The 21,126-nt window shown below is 38.7% G+C and overlaps 1 protein-coding gene across 16 annotated transcripts in view; it reads left to right on the top strand.

The window, feature by feature from the left end:
* The window catches only part of PUM1 (pumilio RNA binding family member 1), a 122,020-nt gene that overhangs the window by 44,788 nt on the left and 56,106 nt on the right, over positions 1–21,126 (top strand). For 12 of the 16 annotated variants that reach the window (XM_057703205.1, XM_057703198.1, XM_057703188.1 and 9 more), the window contains 4 exons: positions 2,903–3,011; positions 3,978–4,156; positions 13,362–13,528; positions 15,492–15,762. In XM_057703205.1, coding sequence (XP_057559188.1) covers positions 2,903–3,011; positions 3,978–4,156; positions 13,362–13,528; positions 15,492–15,762 — 726 coding nt within the window. The remainder of the gene's footprint in view (positions 1–2,902; positions 3,012–3,977; positions 4,157–13,361; positions 13,529–15,491; positions 15,763–21,126) is intronic. The other 4 variants (XM_057703251.1, XM_057703260.1, XM_057703243.1 and 1 more) reach the window with 2 other exon arrangements.

Below are 21,126 nucleotides of genomic sequence, written 5' to 3'. Positions count from 1 at the left end.
CTTGTGAACCATAGGTTCTGCTTTTTTTCCTCCTAGAATTGGCTTGCTACCACCGTCTACCACCTTCTTTTTCTTTATCTCTTACAGACTTGCCTTTTCAGTCCCTGCCGTTTTCATTAATAATAGTTGATCTTCTTGGCTACTTTGCCAAAGCATATGGGGTTTTAGTACTTTTGGGGCTCCTCCTAGCATCTTTTTAGGACTTATATTTATACATATTATTAATAGTGGGAAACACCATTTCTTCTTGGTATCAGACTAGGGTCTTGAATTTTTCAGTGTGTACTGTATGCATTTTATGTAAGGGACTTGAGCTGTGTCATTTTATATAAGGGACTTGAGCATCTGAAGATTTTGGTATCCCAGGAGGCTCCTAGAGCCAACCCCCCATGGATACCGAGGGACAACTGTATTTCTTTGAGTCCTGTTGCCTCTATTTACTACTTTGAAGTATGGTCTCCACTTTTTTAGTACCTTCCTACATGTTTGTTATGTTATTGTTTCTTTTCGAGAGAATTTGGCCTAGAAACAGCCTTGCTCACATATGGACCCGCTTTTGCTGGCTTTGCACGTTGTGACAACCTGGCAAGCTACAGGGAAAGATGACAGGATCTTAGACGTCATTTTTGAAGCCTTGATTTCAAGGGCTGCTGCTTTCAGTAAGCAATTTGACAAATTATGGACAGACTGTATTTGCATATAGGAGGAGGTGCTTAGAGAGGAGGCTGGTGCTTAGAGAAGCTTGAGTTTTGAGTAAAGATTTCTAAATGTGTGTTGAGAGGAAGGAGCACCATAATGAGTCTATCTGATCACCTTTGCTCTCTTTCCAACACGGGGAGATTAAAGCTAACCAACAGGTGAGGAGCCCCTTGTGCTGGCATGCTTTCTTACGGTGCACAGAGGAGGAGTTGGTGCGGACTCTTATTTGCTCATACTCCCTACAAAATACAGGAGGAAAATCAGAATGTTAGTTGGATAGGGTACAACCAATAGGGAAAGAAATTCTATTTGTAATCTTATAAGAGGGCATTTTTGAGATTAAGAGGAGAAAAGTAAGTTTAAAAACAAGAGTTCTTGAGTTGTGTGTGAGTACACATTAATTTTCAGTGTTCCTTCTGTGGTTTACAGCTGTTTTGCCTTGGTATAATGCCACTGAATACATTTATTTTGAGAACCTCCTGTGTGGTGGGCATTGTGGTAGGCACGCATCAACAGTATCTCTAATCATCACAGTAACTTGAAAAATATTTCCTTCATTAGTACGAAGAAAATGAGGCCCAGGGCAGTCCTGCACTTTGTCCTAGGACACATCAAAGCTGTTTAGTCCAGGGCTCCCTGATTCCACTGCTTAGCTATGGTCTGGGCTCTCCCTCCTACCCGTGCCCCCTTCCCCTCAAGTTAACAGACCAGCTGTGTCCTTGTTTCTCTCAGAGAATGAACTCTAGAGAGGTACACTAGGAATTGACTGCTCACAACTGCTCATCTTCAAGAAAACCAGTGCATCTGTGCAGTTAAATGTCAGACCAAAATGTGTCTTTTGTCAGGACCTTGTTGGACTAGAAAATAACAAGTTAGGGGAAAAAAGTACATGGGAAACTGCTTTGCTCCAGGTAGGAACCCATGTCTACCAGACAGTTTTATAAAGCTAGAATAAATTGATTCTGAGAAACCGTGAATTTAGGTTGGAAAGCTGAGGTTCGTTTTAATGAGGCGAAGTTGAGCTATTTCTTATCATTGGGTTATGGGTTATAAATCGAAAAGGTAAACCTTTACTGTCGAGGAGAGCAAATGTTTCCTACTTTCTGGTTTTTTATTCTGTTCCTCTGAATAAAACTCTTCAGGTGCATTCTTTTATGTTCAAAAGCAGTGATTAAGTACTGTCTCAGACTTCTGAGTTTCTTATCTGACTAATAGCAGCTGAAATGAAAACATGAGAAGAAATAAGAGGGACATTTTAGTGAGTAAAACAGAATGAAGAATGATGGGATTCTAATGGAAATTTACTTTGTAACCCAGGTCACTAATGCTTTGATCTTGTGCAAAACTGTACTGTGTTTTGCTTGCAGGGTAGTTTGCATTTCTTTGGTTGAAGCTTATTTAAAGCTAGTGATGCCTGCATTTCTATGAAGTGTGGGTGCCTGCATATCTTTGAAGTGTGGAATGTTTTGTGAAGTCACTTTAATGGCATTACTAAGTATTCTTAAGATTAACTGAGGATAGGAGATTTTTATTTCCCTTCCAGTAATGGGGGAATAGCTATTCTGTCTTTCCAAAATCTTGGAACAGGTTAATGTTGTGGTTGGTAAGTTTTTTTTTTGTTTTTGTTTTTGTTGTGATTTGTTTTAGTTTTTTCTTTGTGGTGTTGAAAGTGTTTTGATCAAACAGAATAGAATCTCTGTGTATGAAGAAGGAGGTGAATTTTGCCTCTAGTGTTCCATAGCTGGTATCTGAGTTTATGCCCCAGCTTGAGCAACTTTGTAGAGTCAGTTAGTATACATGTAAGCAGAAGTAGCCTTTTAGTAGTTGTAGGTACTTTCTTTTTCAGTAAGAATCTTCTTAGTGAGCAGTTAGCTGATAGGTCTAATATGAGTGCCCGCCTGAGGCCCCCCCCCCCCCCCCCCCCCCCGCCAAATCTTGGCATAGATTTGAGTAATTCCAGATACTTAAACTGAGCCTCTATTGTGATGGGTTGCTCTGTAGCCCCCCTTGCATTAGGCCTCTTTGTGACTTTACCAAAGATATAGTAGTGCTCTGACCACAATCTGCAGAGTCAGAACACTGTGATTAAAGACCTTCAGGGCACGTGAGCATCTTCAGTACCCTTGTCTAAAAGAAAGTGTTGACTGCTGTACTTTCATCCTTTATGAATTCTTTAAAAGCATCTATTATTTTTAATTTGCAGCAGCTCTTGCCAGGTAAAAAGTTTTGGGAAACAGATGAATCCAGCAAAGATGGACCAAAAGGAATATTCCTGGGTGATCAATGGCGAGACAGTGCCTGGGGAACATCAGGTAATCTAGATCTAGCATCTGTACTGTGATTTATGCCTGTCTTAGAGCTCCTTTCCTCAGCAGTTGGCAAGTCATGAGTTTTACATCAGTGACATAAGCATGTCAAGCAGTGTCCTGTCCTGTAGTATAATTGCCATGAAGGAGCTTATATGATGTAATTTATTAAAACATAATTAACAGAAAATCAAATCTTCATTATTTTACTGAAGTGCTAGCCACAGGGGAATGGTCTTATTTGAAATGACCATAATTTCAGCTACAACTTCTTGTTCTGTACTGCTGTCAGCATACTTGGAATTAGAAAATCCATGCCTGCCATTTGAAGTTCATGTTTCTTTCTCCTCCCATTGCCCCTATATACTGTATATGGGGTGATCTATCTATAAATGGTTGGGGCCAAATAAGTCACTGGGCATGGATGCTCTTTGACTGACTACCCCTGAAGAGAGGGATGGGGAGAACTTGTAGAGGCAGACGCACTGACAGCAGGAAGAAATGACAGATGATAGGGAGGAAGGAGACAGAAAATTCAAAAGCTGATGTGCTGTGTTACAGCACAGTGTAAGGGGGAACCTCAGATGACAGTGGTCATCAGAAAAGATCAAATTATGTTGTTTTAAAAAGGGCAGTAAAATCACATTTTGTTTTAGTAACATTGCCAATAAAATATATTAAAAAGAAATTCTGCTACTTGAAAGGGGTAAACATTAATTTATCCACTTAGCTAGATAAACCAGTTATGTGAACTGCTGTATTGCTCTGTTATCCTGGATATATGAGGGATGTGTTCTGTTTCCTTAGCTTATATAGAATATTATATTTAGGGAAAACACAATAAGAGGTTTCGGCTCAACTGACCATGGCAGGTTTCCTGATTCCCAGTCATTGGTTTATCCATGCGACATCACTCATAATTTGTTTGAGCCTCTGGCTGCACTGTATCATGCTTGTGTATCTTTTTTGTAGATCATTCAGTTTCCCAGCCAATCATGGTGCAGAGAAGACCTGGTCAGAGTTTCCATGTGAACAGTGAGGTCAATTCTGTACTGTCCCCACGGTCGGAGAGTGGGGGACTAGGCGTTAGCATGGTGGAGTATGTGTTGAGCTCATCCCCGGGCGATTCCTGTCTAAGAAAAGGAGGATTTGTAAGTTGGCTTGAGGAACTTGTTCCTATCTCTCTCTCTCTTTTCCCTTTCCCCTAAAGCAAAACATGCCTGTTTAGTTTCCTTAGATATTCACAGCACTAATTGCAGGGTTTTTAAAAACACTTTCATAGTAATTGGATCTCAGCAACCACAGCCAGGCAATGTAAACTAAACTTTTTAAAAATAGAGAAATGATGTTTTTTTGGGACTCACTGATAGTAATGTGAGGTAAGAACTGAAATCTAGATCTCAGTTCATCGGTCTACCAGAAAACACCATTTTTAGTTTAAAATAAAAATAAAAAGAGAAGGAATTAACACAGAGTTAAAGGCGGTGTCATAGGGAATAGATCTGAGAGAGTGATTTGCCAGTACCCGAGGATCCTTAAAGTGGATCAGTGCTAGCTAGGCTTTAATTATGGAATGATCTTTGGCCGTCTTTGAATAGCTTTGCTTCTCATACCCAGCCTGTCAGGAAATTAGAAGTTCTGTTAATTCTGTATTGCAGTTTTTTTGATTCATCACCATTGATCTCTCTGAGGCTAAATCGTAGCTAAAGCAGCTTCTCTGTTTACAGCCTCTTCCCCTTTTAAGTCTTAAGCAGTCTTCCTCAAGCATCTTTGATGGCCTTTCTTAAGACTAGTTCTTTCTTATACCATTGACTTTCTAGATTTAGAAGTCTTAGGATGCATTTCTGTTTGAGTCTTCCTCAATTTGTATTCTGTGACGGGTTTTATATTCCAGGTCGCAGCTAGGAAGACCATGAAAGGCACCCTGAATCTGTCTTCCTTCCTCTTCTCCCAACTCAACTTGTTTTGTGCCTTTTCAAAGCACTTTCTCCCTGAAGTCTTTTTTGGGCAGATACTACCAGTTGGCAGTCATTTTAAGAGACCTTCTTTCCGCCACAGCATATTAATAACTTTGTCTTTATAACTATCTTACATTCTTTTATCTTGGAACATTTGTTGTCAGTGTTTTTATTGTTAGACATCTGTTGCTAGGTATCAGAGGCTTAGTCCCATTTTCCCAATTCCACTTGAAACTTCTTTAGTCACAGTAGTTCATTTTTTGGTGCAGCTTTCTTAAAGGTCAAATTCAATTCTTAAATATGTTAGTGGACATTAAATGAATGATTGTTGACTTGGTTGGCAGGAAGATAACAGGTGGCATCCAAGGAAACCACAGTTCACGTGGAGTTAGCTTCATTCTAGGCACGTCAAAGATGATGCATCAGCTGACATTGACATTTGACATGTGGCTGGAGCTTTTGATTCCACCAAAAATAAAGGGGGTTGGGGGTGGAGGTCGAAATGAACTTATTTAAGAGACTAGTTTCAGTTTCTCCTGGCTCCACACCTCGAGGTTTGGTTTGAGGAAATTGGCCAGAACAGGATGGTTCATTTTTATAATAACCTTTGGGAAGATCAAGGGAGTAAACTGGGGCTTTTGTGTTGAGTCTTGCCTACTAGCTGTTCCAAAGCTGACCTGACTACTTCTGGGTCTTTTGACCCTGCAGAAACGTAGGTCAGATTTAGTGGCTTGTAGATCAGATTGGAAAAGACTTCTTGTACTTGAACCTTCCCAAGAGACTACTTGGAAAGAACAAGATCTACCCTTTGGATGTGAGGAATGGGATTCGACAGAGTGATCATCCGCCTTTTGTCTCGTGGGAAGAATGATGTTACTTCTTCTCTTCTTTCCACTTATCCCCAGCTCACCTCTTTTTCTTAACTCAAACTTCTCTCCTCTCAGAGAGTGCAGACTCCTCAGAGGAAGTGCTGCCTTCTAACTTCTGCCTATAAACTTTTAGTAATTTACTCTAGGAGAAAAGTTAGTGTCGTGCGTAGGTAAGTCATTACTGTGGTGAACAGGAGCCTGTATGGTGTTTACCATGAATTCTTTATCATGTGTGACCAGCTTCTCAGTCTTGGGCGTTAGCCACCAGGCACGTGCCTTGGTTACTGTGAAGTTTGTAGGAAGTTGAAAAATAATTAGAATTAGGAGAAAGAGAAAATGCTGGAGCTGACTTATTATTTTTTCCAGTTTTTATCTTTTTAAACAATTATTGCATTAGTTAATCTGTGACGAAGCTATATTTTTTGTATTCAGTATCTTTATTTGATTTTGTAAAGGTGGCTTCTATCCTTACTTGTCTTGAGAGATTGGTGATTTTTAACTCTTTTATAGTATTGTCACCAGAGGAAGTTAAGACTTCAAGACAGAGGTCAGAAAGTTGAATTCTCTAAAAAGCATCTGCTTTACTGAGCTTCTGAGGTTTGCATAAAGATAAATGAAAATTCTCCCAATCTGTGTTCCAACTTTTCAGAAGGAGGGTCGTGGGTAATATTATCCCGTATTTTGACTTGAGTTGCACCTAAATGGTGGCACAGGAAGACTGATCGGTGACGTCAGTCCATCACACTGGCACATCTGATCTTTTGGTGGATGGAGAACTGAGGATCAGTGAACTGCTTTATCAGCTTTTTCGTTGTATCCTGCTGATCTTATATTTCTCTTGGTTTTGCTCTCTGGTCATGGAAACCTGAATCACTTTTTGGTTGTCATGGTGTGCATATATCTTCTGAGAAGTGGTGGGGCTTTTTTTAAAAATCTAGTTTGTCATTAAGAGTGCTGAGTTCAGATTGTATTTAAGCCACTGAAAATAAGGAAATAAAATGGACATTCCCCAGTGTTTTAAAAAAAAATGCTGAGTTCAGAGGCCCAAGGAAGACAGAATATCTGCTTCTTGTAGATAGTTGTTCTGAAGAGTAGTAATCGGTGGTTTATGGATCAGAGCACTCAGATGTTTTTCTTTTTGGGGTGTCTGTACCAACATTACCACCAGTAAGCCATGGAGAAGCCCCATTTTAATCCCAAGAGCTGAAAACGTCATCTCTGATGGCATAGTGAATGTAGACTCAAATCAGGTACTAAGGGGCTATTCTCAGATACTGACAACAGAAAAGACAGACTCTGAAAAGATTAACTTTTCAGTTAAAGGGGTCTAGAACTAAAATAATTACAGTGGTTTTCCATTTTCAGTAAGGTTTTATGTGTAAAGCTTGAATAAGGAATTTAACTCTTTGTCTAGCTTTCCTAAGCCTTTCTTAAGTTCATTTTGAATGTACAAATGCACTCAGTTTAGTAGTTTTGGCTTCTGTGACAAGAGTACTTGCAGCTGATGATAAGAATCCGACAGCAGTGTTTTGTTCTCATCACTCACTGTAAATTTTTGTTAGTATTCCAAGTATGAATCAGAAACTTCAGGGTAGCAGTTTTCAGAATAATGGGAAAACTCAATACCGGTTAAGTGAGAGTCAAGTCTTTTATTTTCTTTTTATATCCTTTATTTTATTTATTCCTGGAAAAAGACAGGTCCCCTTACCCGTCCCCACAAACACACCAAAACAGAGCAAAGCATGGTTCTGGGTGGTTCACAATCACATGTAATTACTATGATTTGAGGTCATTGGGTGACATTACCCATCTAAGGACCTTGTTGGTCTTTTGAAGTGCCAGCTGATCTTCACATAGATTGAAGCCTAGCCAGTCAGAAAAGTGGATCGTCAGTTCTGCCTTTCTGGTTTATGGTTCCTAGGTAAATGAGAAGACTACTGTAAACTTCAGATAGGGTGAAGGCCACCCTAAATTTGCAGAAGAAAGATTTTTAGAAAAAATATCTTGGGAAGACCTTTCTGCTTGTCTGTAGAGACTGGCTGCTTTCTGACCTGGAGGATGCTTGCACATTCATGGCAATTCACTTAGGTCACAGAATTGATGACATACTTTTCTAGTCTCTACTGCATTTGTTTCAGGCAGCCAGTGTCATTTTAATTTATTTTTGTTTAAAAACTTTGTGCAGTGTAATGCAGGGGTTTGAGTCTCAACTGGACCTTACTTTCCTCATTTGCACAAAGTCTAATTCATATGGCTGTGTATTATATATGAAAATGCTTTGTAAGCCTTATGAAATCCTGCTCCCCACCGTCCTTGGGCCAGTAGCATTATCAGCACCTGGGAGCTTCTTAGAAATGCAGACTCCCAGATTCTACTCCAGACTTTATTGAATCAAAGCCTGCGTTTTGGCGAGACCCACAGGTGATTTGTATACAATTAAAGTTTAGTAAATACTGCTATATAATCTTCTTGGAAGATTACAGATCGAATTCAGAAACTTTTATCTCAGGGTGGAGCCACTTCAGATTTGAGCTTCCCTTGAACAAGAAATCTATATGCTCTGCTTTGTGGTGTCAAGCTTCTAGACACTGACTAAAAAGTTAAAAAAAGCACACCTTTCAGAAAACCTTTTTTGGTTTTCATCTCTTTTCCCTCCTGGATCTGGTGGTACCATAGCAGAGGGGAACACTCGTCTTACCTTTTTGCACACCAGGAATTGGGTGATCATATACGCAGTGCCTGGTATATTCCACGCTCCACTGTTTGTGAAGTGCATACCTCTCCACTTTTGTTCATTTTGAAATTGGGATGTGTTTTTCAAATGATGTAGTTTTTAAATTGCCAGTGTTTCCTTTTTAACAACACATAAAATGAAGGTGTGTCTTATAAATTGATGGTGTCTCGTTTGATGAGGTGTAGTAATTGGTGGTAACTTGATTCTATACACATATTTCAGAAAAGTCAGTGGGACAGAGGATTTAATGATTAAAGCCATAGTCTTTCCAGGGGGAAAACATAAGATGTCTAGCAAATTTGAAGCTTTAGGGGAAGTGGAGGTGAGGGTGGATGTGTCTGAGAAAGGCAGTGGGAAAAATGTGAAAATTGGATAAAATATTTTAAATAATCTTTTAAAAGGAATTGCACATTCATGAATTGCCTTATTTAATACCTGAAACAACCCTTTGAGGTTGATGTTGTCCCTATGAATTTATAGATAAGTGAAGTGAGGGTTAGAAGGGAAGTGATGGGACCTGAATTCAACTTTGTTCTAATTTCAGTTCCTAGCTGTATTGCTTTTTACTGAGGTATATGCTACACTGGCTTGTGTATTAGTTTCTCACAATAGGATTGTATTTAATATGTTAATTTAAAAGTAATTCAGATGACTAGTAATTTCAAACTTTTACTCATTTTTTTTAAATATTTGGCGCTTTTTTATTACTAGTGGAGCTATTAAACTGCTGAACTTCAAAGAAAGTTGACATTTTGGTTTTTGGGGGGCATTTTGTGAAAAACTGAGAAGTGTACACAGAAGAAACCAATATTTTAGTTAATGTTATGGTTTTTGGACTCAGCGTGTCAAGCAAATACACAAAAATACTCCTTTTTAGCAAAAAAAGGGGAAGAAAATTACTAATCTCATTGAATGTGACTTCTGCCTTGTGGAGCTTTCTGATAAGATCTCTGCAATAACAGGAAAAATTAAGTTCTCATTTCTCTGACTTCATTCAGAATTAATAGATATTCCCTGAAATAACTCCCCTGTATGTGAGGCTTTTGAGGAAGCTGAGCCGTGACTGGATGGACTCTGATCTCCACAGTATGTGGTTATTTCTTTCTGTCTGCTGTTCTCTCAGTTCTTTGATATCTAGCAGCAGAACATATTCCTCTGTCTGTGTAGATCTGGGATCTGATCTCTTGAGAACCCTCATTGACCCTACTCTAGAAATTTTGATTGGGCTTGGGCTCTTGCGTTTCGAGCACGCTCTGACATTTTGTTTTACTCTCTGTATTTTGGTTACAGTTTTGGATTGAAATTCATCTAAAGGGAGCCTACAACAAAAGGATGCTATTAATCCTTCTTTGTTTTTTACTACATTTAGTTAAGACTTTTTTTTTTTTAGTATTGTTATGTGCTAGGTAATATGTGACAAAAAAGCAAAACATACCCCCTGCCTTTAGGGTGCTTATTTGGACTCAATTATAGTGGTTCTCAATTGTGAGTGCTTATTGGAAGAGAAACTTTTAAAAACATTTGTGGGAGCCTCTACAGACCAATTAAATCAGAATCTCTGGGAGAAAGCCCAGACACTGGCAAATTTTAAAAAGATTGTGATATTCGACACCAACCATAGAGCCACTGCATTGTGAAAATGACAGTGTCTCTGGGAGGGCCAGATTGGCTATACGCTTTTATTTGAGTTAAACCACTTAATGGGAGCATTGAAAATTTTTAATCTTAATATCACAGGTAGTTACATAAGAAATACTGACCCCGTGCATGGTTTTTACTAGTATCATATTTGTATAAAATGGTTTATACTTTATAATAAACTTTTGCATATGCATCATTTCATTGATGTTTACCACTGCTTTATTTTAAACAAAATGATTCCTATTTTATAGATAAGAAAACTAAAACTCAAGTTTAATGACCTGTGCAAAGTCCAGTAAGTGTTAGCAGTTGAGTGTGGGTTCTGTGCAATCTGGGTTAGTATTTTCCTAAGGGAATGCCTTATCTTAAACATTAAAAAAAACTTTAAAATCCCATAAAACATACCAGCCCATTTATACCCTTCTTCTTCTCTCTCTCTAAGGTATTCAGATTTCTAAGAGACCATTTTTATGACCCCAAACCCTATATTCTGTATTCTTTTTTAATAACAGGCTTGTGACAGAATAGCTTCCCACTTGCTGTCATTCAGAAATCAGACTTCATGTCAACTATTTTAATTTAGGGCTTTTGCTGATTTACTGAACGTGTTAAAACTTTTATTGAAATATGACCCATGTACGGAAATGTGTATGAGTCATAAATGTTCATCTTTATGAATTTCTACCAAATGGAAACACCCCCTGTAACCCATCCAGATCAAGTAAGGAAGCCTTCATTGGGTCCCTTACCGTCAAATAGGAGAAACCTACTGTTCTGCTGAGGCATTAATAGCCTAGTCAGAATAGAAAACTAGGTAGCTATATTTTATATAAATGGACTGCATAACATTGGCAAAAACCAGCCCATCCCAGGGATATCTGAAAATCTAGCCCTTGACAGTAACATTAAGAATGTAAGTATCAGTGACTAAGTGTCAGGCCGGAGCAGTTGGCTTACAGAAAGGGAGAAGGTTCTCAGCAAGCCCTTGTGAAGGGTCACTGAGAAAAGATCATGAAGAACGTTGATTTGGTGAGTGAGTCTCTTCTGTACCCAAGATTCCTTGCTTGTTGGTGAAACTTCCTATTGCTGCTTTATCTCATTTCCTTCTCATTTTTGCTTGTAGACCTTTTGAACTCCTGTGAGAATTTGGAGCTGAACTGCTTCCCCTGAGCCAGTGACTTGATTTGTAGATTTGTAGAAGATTACTTAGGTGTGTTGGTAGGATGATCCTTCTAATACTTTTTAAATTATTGACATTAGTGTTGTCTGATTCAGGTAGAGTTGTTTATCACCACCTCTTGAACTCTTAGCTGATGATAAAGATAATGGAAGGATCCTTCTTATTTTAGCAGTTAAGTTTTGCAGGATTTTTTTTTGTCATTTCAGTTTTCTTTGTCATATTTTTTGAACTTCTGCCTGGAACTGTATTCAGTTTTACCTTTGCAAGAGGAGGAAGCTTTTATCTCTGGACATTTTGAAAGCTCTTTCCTTGGAATCCTGTCATATCCCCATATCTGGTTTCGGATCTCAATGTCATGCTTAATTGGCTGTCATTTACTCCTTTTGAACCAATAACAATGTTATACTTTGAAGATGGGGAAGTTGTATCATTTGCTGCCAAAACTATAGTTTACCGTCTTGCTGCTACATAAAACGAAGTTATATATCCTTTCTGAATTCCTTCTGGTATATGTTCCTTTATTCATGTTAGCCATGAAATCTTTGTTTTTGTGTGTCACATTTGAACAGAGAATGATTTTGAAAGCAGTTGCTTTGAACTGGTAGTTGAAAGGTCTAAGATTGTCAAGGTCCCTGAGTCTGGTCTTTCTGGGCCAGAGATGGCTAAGAACTACTTTGAGAGAACATCTTTTTATTTTGCGTTTGCAGGCCTACCCATTCACAACTGAGTGTCTGCTGCTTTAGCTCTCATTTGTAATCCCCCCCATCCTCCGCCCCATGAATTTTGATTGTGGTAATTGGAGATGCTGTGCAGTAGTTCTCATCATCTTCTGATTGGATCTTGCCTTTTACCAGGAGCTTTCTTTTGGTCCAAGTCTATTTGTTTCTTCCTTAAACCAGAAGTCAGTGATGGGAACAAGCAAGATTACCTCTCTCTAGTTTTACAAAAGCAAAAAATTACTTAACCCTTGGATAAGGTTTTGCAAAGCTTTCTGTACCATGTCAAGTTACTATACCAAACCTTCTCTTCCTTCTGAAAATCAAGACACTTTTGCTTTAAATGTCCATGTCTTAACTTAGAACGTTGGTTAAGAGGAGACAGATGTAATTTCCTTAAAGAACAGGGCATCAGTGTGCTTGGCACCGCATCAGTTCTTCTAGGTCCAGTCTTTCAGCCTTTGTAGTTTGAAGCACTTAGAGATAAATTCTGTTGCATCAGTGATTCAGCTTAACACGCTCCCTATGTAGTCCCTGGTATGGGACAGGCAGTGGAAGACAATTGGTAAACACCTTTTTAGAGTACTCTTTGTGAAAGAATTTCATAGTTAGATTTAACATGTTTTCAAGGATTAAAAAATTCATGTTAAGGATGATTGGTGAATTATCGATTCGATATGCCATGAGACATTGGGTGGAACTGGGGTGGTGGTGGTGCAAATTGGCAGGGCATATATCCCAAGATGAAGTGTATAGAGTAATTGTATTGGAAGGATGTTAGACCACACTTAGCTCAATATTCAGAAGTAAGGGAGGAGTTTACACAGGCAGTGAAAGTAGAACATTCATCTTGTAGGCTTACTGCATTCCACCTATTCTGTTAGCTGCCATTCCTGGGGCTTAGTAGGAGTCGAGCTAGTCTATAGAGTTAGATTTGAGAGTAGAGAAATGGAACCAAGAGATATAAAGTTGTGATTGGGCATTGGGTAGAAAGGAAAAAAAATGGGGTGGTGGGACATTGGGCATGATAAGACTGTCCTAAACTCTGTAACATAAATGTATGTCTGTCTTCCCCATTTGGCAAGACTTTTCTGCAGTGTTCCTGCCTCTGTGTTTTATGTTAATTAGATTGTAATGTCTTGAAAGGTCATGGACACTCCTGTTCTAATTAGCATCTAGTGTAGTCTTGTGTCCAGAGTGGTTGCCCACTATTATTAGTTGATGATGATTAGTGAAGCTGAAGCTATTTTTTAAACAGGGCCCAAGGGATGCAGACAGTGATGAAAACGACAAAGGTGAAAAGAAGAACAAGGGTACGTTTGATGGAGATAAGCTAGGAGATTTGAAGGAGGAGGGTGATGTGATGGACAAGACCAATGGTTTACCAGTGCAGAATGGGATTGACGCAGACGTCAAAGATTTTAGGTTTGTATGTTTTACACTTCTGATTTTTGAATGGGGGTTATGGGTTTTTGTTTTGATTTAGTTTTATATTGATTTCAGTTTTCTTTTTGCCTCCTTATGTGTCCTTATAAATTATTGGGTCTAGTGTAGGCCATACCACAAAGACTGTAAATTAACTGGTAAGGTAGAACTTTCTAGGATCTGTCCATACCTGATGTTTTAACAAAACAATAGACTTTCCATTTGTATAGAGCTCTCTGATTTGCAGAATGATTTCATAAAGGTTATTTCAGTGATTCTTAAATATCAAAATCACCTGGGATGGGTGGCTTGGGATTTCTCCCAAGTTTCTCCCAAATCACTATCTTGGGAGAAATCATGGTTACTAACAGAAGTATGTCATATCACTATGGCATGTTCGAGTAGAAGGAAAAACAGTTGAGAACTTAAGCGTTCTTTCACTTGAGACTCAAGTTCCCTTTGAGATAGGCAGGGTAGGTAACATTTTCTTCATTTTGAAGAACCAGAGATGCAGCTCAAGTGACTTGTTCTTAATCATATCCCTTCCATGGAGGCCTCTCATTCCATCTCTGGTCATAATTGATTTGCAGGTTTTAGCCTGTAATTTTAATATGCACACTATTAAAATGATACGGTGTTTATCTTCCACATTTGGCAAGTATTCTACATTTATGTAGCTAACCTTTAGTGCTGGTATATGATTTTTAAAAATTTAAAAATCCTTAGTCACTGATGTATAGAGAATTTAATTTTTAGTAATTTAATTTTAGTCTAAAGCTAATATATGTGGCTGAACACAGACACACACAAAATAATCTACAAAACCAAAATTAAAATATATTTTTGGAGTCATTGTAGAACAACGTTCAACTGTTTAGTCTTCCTAACCTAATTTTTGTATCTTGTGAGTGTAAAGAATTACAGTCTTTGGAAGAAATTTGAGACACAGGTCTTTAAGATGAGTTTGGGTAGCCTCTCCATCCTGAATCTCAAGCAGCCTGTGGCATTATTTTGTGGTCTTTGACTTTGGGGCAGGTGGTAGTGGTAAGGGTTGTATGTGTGTCAAGGAACACGATAAGAGCTTTAATTTGTACCAGGGCTATAGGATTTCTTTTAGGCTTAGAATGTAGTCACTGGCTTTACTCCCCTGACTAGAATATATTATTATTCTTTATTGGTCTGAATTGGAATTACATAGTCCTGCAGTCTTTTTACATGGGGTGATCATGTGTCCTGGGATTACCCAGGACAGTATTTTTTTATACCTGTGTCCCAGGATATTTATTAATACTGCCCTTTTTTTGCTCTTAGAAGTGTCCTGGTTTGGATGATAAATTACATCTACCCATTACTTTTAATTTTTACAATTGTCTCCTTTGCAGGGGCATATTTTGTAATGGTCTGCTTCTGGTTTCTTAGAAGGTGAAAAGGGGAGACAGTTTTATCATTGGCCAGTGGTTCCCAGGAAATACACACACAAAATTTTCACCTATTAAAAAATATTTTTTTTTGAAATAGAATTGTTCTCAGATGTAGAATTTCTCCTTAGAAACTACTTTGTCCATTGTCTCTGTTTAAAGAGTAGATGTTTCTTTTGGGGGGGCATATTTTACTACCTGTATTTTGGGATCTCTGTTTTCATGGATGCCTCAGGCAGTAATCCCCCCCCACCCAAGTTCATCCAGTGTTCCTCAAACCTGGGTCCCTAGGTTAAAGTGATTGTAAATTAATAGCAGTTAATGTAAATTTAAGGGATGGGTTGTGGTGGAAAGGCAAGCAATAGAAGAGTTTTTCTACAGGTTATAATGTAAGTGCCATAAAGGGTCTCTGGTCATTTTGTAGAAATAGTTTTAAATACTGTTGGTAATGAGCTGTGTCAAGGACGTAGTCCTTAAACTTAGGTTGCTGTAGTGTCCCTCCCCACTCCAAATAAGGTTTAATGCCCTTTACTTTCTCTGTTTAGCCGTACCCCTGGTAATTGCCAGAACTCTGCTAATGAAGTGGATCTTCTGGGTCCAAACCAGAATGGTTCTGAGGGTTTAGCCCAGCTGACCAGCACCAATGGTGCCAAGCCTGTGGAGGATTTCTCCAACATGGAGTCCCAGAGTGTCCCCTTGGACCCCATGGAACATGTGGGCATGGAGCCTCTTCAGTTTGATTATTCAGGCACGCAGGTACCTGTGGACTCAGCAGCAGCAACTGTGGGACTTTTTGACTACAATTCTCAACAACAGGTACTGTGTGTGTCTCTGTCACTCTCTCTGCTCTCCCTCCAGCCAGCACATTATTCAAGTAACTAAGAATGGGGGGCTGGGAGGAGGGTGGCATTATTTTGAAAGGCTTTCAGTAGCCAGTCCTTATTAACCCAGCAGTGATGTGGATTACACAGCCCCTGCATTTTGCCCTCCAGAAGCTGATTCCCATGTTGAGGTTTATTGGCAAGAGACCACCATGCTCTTTGTACTTCGTTTGGCTCCTTCCCTCCTTCCTTTCTTCAGAGTCTGGGGAGGGGATGCGATGGTGTTACCTCTTGTAACACAGTCATCTTGAATGTTAAATTAATCTCACTGAAGATTAACGTGATTGTATTACTGTTGGGTTTTGTTTTTAAAATAGTAAACTCTGTTGTCTGCCACTGTCAGGATCCAGTGCCAGATGTCGTATTAGTCCTGTCTTTTAATTAAGTGAGTTACTGCAGATAGCAGACATAGCTGGTACTTTTCAAAAGAGAATGTGATTAGGGGAAAAACACAAATCATGCAACATAAAATCTGCAGTGAAGTTACTTGGCTGTTTTATTCGTAAGTCCTTGGAATATATTGTATGTGTGCCTTCTGGTTGAAGGCATGGTATGACTAACTCTAGGGTTTAAGAAAAATTAGCTGTCTGAATCGTAAAAAGGGGGCAGGTAGCTTCTTGATCATGTTAAGTACCACAAGTTCTCCTGTGCGGCGGCAAGCAGTTTCATGGGCCTTGAGTTTCTCATAGTCCTTAATTTTGGACTGGAACATAAATATAAACTTCTAGGTTTGAAAGATTAAAATTTCATTTTGAAGTTTAGAAATTATATATCTATAATTTTTTTCCTATGGGGAAAGTTGGCTTATCATCTTTGTAGATCAGTTGCCCCATACTGTCCCTTTAGTTTTTATCATAAATGGCTGATTTTAAATGAATTTTGATTGATAAATAACTGGATAGTAAAGCTAACCATGTGAAGTTTACGAAAACAAACCCCTTTAAGGGATGATGTGATGTGCGTACTCTGTGCTAATATCAGATGGATATATTAGGTTTAATTAACAAACTCTTTCCAGGGAGAGAGTGAACTGAAAGTGTACACTATTCTCCCTGTAGTTCCCGATAGGTATGCTCACCTTTCTGTAGGAATTTGACTTTCTGTGCTTATTGTCTTCCTTTTTGTATTTTTTTCACAATGAATCCTTAAAACAGTAGTTTTGAGTAAAGCCAGAAATTACTTCAGATGCTGAGGAGATATTAGACTTCAAGATATTTTATGTCACATCAGCAGACATAGGGAGCACACTGTTACTGTGTAGACTTCAACTTCTTCAGCTTAGAATATTAATGTGGTAGTTTATCTAAACTGAGGTATGTTAAATATAGACTGTTTCTAATCAGGTTCCTCTTACCTAGTTATTTCAATAAGTTTTTTTTGTTTGCTTTTTTTTAAAATTTATTTTATTTTATTTAAAAAATTTTTAAAAAATTTATTCAGTTATTTATTTTTGTTTCTGTTGGGTCTTCATTGCTGTGTGTAGGCTTTTTCTCTAGTTGTGGTGAGTGGGGGCTACTCTTCATTGCAGTGCACAGTGTTCTCAGTGCAGTGGCTTCTCTTGTTGCTGGGCTCTTGGCATGTGGGCTTCAGTTGTAGCAGCATGCGGGCTCAGTAGTTGTGGCACACAGGCTTAGCTGCTCGACGGCTTGTGGGATCTTCCCAGCCCAGGGATAGAACCCGTGTCCCCTGCATTGGCAGGTGGATTCTTAACCACTGTACTACCAGGGAAGTCCTCAAGAAGTTTTATCTGAATTCTCTCTTTTACTTTGTCTCATTGGTCTGAACTTCCCCTAGCAACCTTAGAACTCGAGCCAATTTTGGTTCTTAGCTTCCATTCCCAATCTAACCCAGTCTAATTCTTTGCTTGTTATTTAAGAAGTGTTTGTCTCCAACCCCTTATGAATGAAAATCTGATTCTTTTTCATTTCATTGCTCTTTACCTCATGATCAGAGTTGGGATTCTCTTTTAATTTATTGATCTTTTGGGTTTCAAAATAATTCTGTCAGTTTTTGAGGAGGCTGGATAATTATTAGAACTTGAACAGAAATGTACTTTTGCATACCTACAAATAATTAACACAATTACATCAAAGACATCACCCACTCAGATTTATGAAACCTGGGGTGCCTTTACCAGGTGTCCCATTTCAGCAGTGTTTGGAAGTGAACGTCATTATTTTGCAAGTTAAACTGTTGTTGTGTTCTGACCTGCCATTCATGTCTTGGTTGCTGCAATATAGGGGCATTGTTACACAGGTACACCATCATCATAGATGTGATCATTGTTATTTTGTCCCATGGACTCGTAATTCTTGCTGTTCTGAGTGGATGGCTGTACACATTCTTGTACTTGGTGGCCTAATAGCATGCCTGAGAACCATTGGCCCAAGACTTTTCAAGATCCTTAACTTCCCAAAGGCTCCTGCATAAAAATCAGTAGTTATTAAGAAGGAAGAATCCTTTCTCTACTGCTAATTGGTGTTTGTTCCTACACTTTATCCTTCCAATCTTTGTTACCCCTTTGTTTTTCATTACAGTTTATTCCCTTTTCCACTTCCACTAATTAAAATGCTTCTCATCCTTCAAGATCCAGTGCTGTTACCTTTCTTGATCTCCAAATCGAAAAGTTGTCCTGTCTGTCTCCTTTGAACTCTGTAGTGCTTTGGGCTTCCCTTAAGAAAAAGGAGTCACCTTGTTCTGCCTTGTGTTATGATTACGTGTCTAATAGCCCTCTGTTGATTGTAATCTCCTTGAAGGTAAGAAGGGGTCTTGATCCCTCTGTGGCCTCTGCCTTTGCTTGAGTGGACCAAGTTTTCAGGGAACCTTTTCCACACCCCTATTATATTATCTCATAACATCCCCTGTATTTAATATACTTCCCAAAACTAAAATTGGAAACTTACCTTCTGAGAGGTCTGAAGGCCACTCTTTGAGGCCATGCATGTATTCTAATATGTGAGTCCTTTAGGTCTAGCCCACTAGATTGTGCCTCATAGACAAATAACCGGACCTGTATTATACCCAGGAAATTTACCTCCTGAATCAGTGTTTAACCTTTTTAGTGTCACAGCCATCTTACAATCTAATCAAAAGCCATAGTTCTGTCATCAGAAAAATACAATTCTTTTGACACTCAATTTTGTGGATAACTTCAGGGAGATCATAGATCTTTGGACTGCAGGTTAGAACCTTCTGTTCAAATTTTTTGCTGTCACCTGCAGCCAAGCATATCTTTAATGAATGGAATGGGCTCCCCCCACCCCATGGCTCTCAGTTTAGTTATTATGGCTCATTTGGTCATTTAAATAGTGCAAGGAAATACTTGATGACAAATGATGAGACCATTTATGCCCATGTCCTAGGGAGAGCATACTTTTACCTGGGGAGGGAAGGACTTATGGACGAGGTGGATCTTGAGCTGTGCCTTGCAAGACTCGTTTATAACAGGAAAAGAATGAAAATTCCAGTGGAGGAAATAGTAAACTAAAGGCTTAAAATTAGAAATGAACATATATGTGTTCAATAGATAATGTAGAAACAGTCACCCTACCTGGTAGTTGAGGTTGAAGAAAGAGACTTGTGAGGTTGCATAGATAGTGTTGTGAGTCTTACTGACTTTTGCTTTGCTGCCTTATAGGCATTAACAAGATATTTTTAAGAAGTAATGACTTAATTATCATGGTTTAGTTGTTTTGTGCTCTTAGCTTAGTAGCAGTTTTAGACATTGTTTTTGCCCATATTAACTGTTGACTGTTGTGTCCTTCCAGGAGCTTTAGGTTTTGTCCATGGAGAACAGAACTAGTGTTCATAGTAAGACTATCATACATGAAACAATTGTGGAATGGTTGAGGAACTAAGTGCTAAATTGGTTGGTCAAGGTTCTTGTCAGACCAAGTTTGCAAAGACCTAACTTGAATGACAGGTGGAATGTATATTGCTGCAGTTAAGAGAACAGAGATATGGAGATGGAAATGACTGTGGTGTGGTCATAGGTTGATAAGAGTTGAAGATACACGTAGAAGGGAAAAAGGAGATAGATGCATTTGGTTATTGAGTCCAGGTCACAGAGGCCTTGAGAGCCAGGACTGAGTACAGACAATATTAATTATTGTGAGGCTTGAACCAAAGATCTAATGTGGCACATATTTTTCTGTACATTTTGCTCTTTTATCATGGCTTTTATCATGGGCATCACAGGATTTTTTTTTTTTTTTTTTAAAGTTTTGAGTTTTTTGTTATAATTGATAGGGTAGCTTTGTGATTTTTTTGAGGGGATCTGGTTTGGAAATTGATAAAATAAATAATTGTGTCCTGTTTCATTTCATTTGGTGTAGTAAGTTAGTTTCGTAAGACTGTTAATATCAGTATTTTATTTATTTATTTATTTATTTATCTATTTATTTACTTAGGCTGCATTGGGTCTTTGTTGCGTGTGGGCTTTCTCTAGTTGCGGTGAGTGGGGGCTACTCTTGTTGTGGTGCGTGGGCTTCTCAGTGCAGTGGGCTCTTGTTGCAGAGCACAGTCTCCAGGCACGAAAGCTTCAGTAGTTGTGGCACGCAGGCGCAGTACTTGTGACTCATGGGCTCTAGAGTTCAGGCTCAGTAGTTGTGGCGCATGGGATTAGTTGCTCCGAGGCATGTGTTATCTTCCCAGATGAGGGGTTGAATCCATGTACCCTGCATTGGCAGGTGGATTCTTAATCACTGCACCACGAGGGAAGTCCGCAGCTTATACTGAGACACGTAATATAGAGCAGCCTGAAAATACAGAAAAGGTAATTTTCATTTAGTTTATTATAAACTAACTGTAAACTAACTTAAGTATACTTTGGTTTTGGATAGTTGTTACTTGTCTAGTTACTGTTAACCATAAACTTAACCTAAGATGTATTTAGAGTAGGGATTCCTTTTTTGGTGCCATAAACGAACCCCTTAGCAGTTAGGTAACATCTCAGACTGAATTCTCAGAATACTGTTTTAAAATGTATAGTGTAATGTAGGATTACGAGGGAAGCCAATTATATAAAAATAGCTATAACAGTATTTAACAATAAATGGAATGATGTGTTTGCTTCTTGATCATATGATGCGCGAGACAGAGGTAGTTGTACTAGCCATCATAGTGAGCACAAGCAAGATTCTGCGATGTCTGACAGTCATAAAGTAACGTGAAAATATATATGATTTCTTTTGGTGATTAAATCACAGATGTGTGGCTAAAGTTAGTGTGGTTTGTTGCCTGCAATAATAATTGAAGGACATGCTAAATTTCATGACAAGAAGGCAAACTTTACCTGCCC

The sequence above is a fragment of the Hippopotamus amphibius genome, chromosome 1 (assembly GCF_030028045.1).
Source record: "Hippopotamus amphibius kiboko isolate mHipAmp2 chromosome 1, mHipAmp2.hap2, whole genome shotgun sequence".
In the NCBI taxonomy this organism is placed as follows: Eukaryota; Metazoa; Chordata; class Mammalia; order Artiodactyla; family Hippopotamidae; genus Hippopotamus; species Hippopotamus amphibius.
This window is presented reverse-complemented; position numbering and strand designations above follow the sequence as displayed.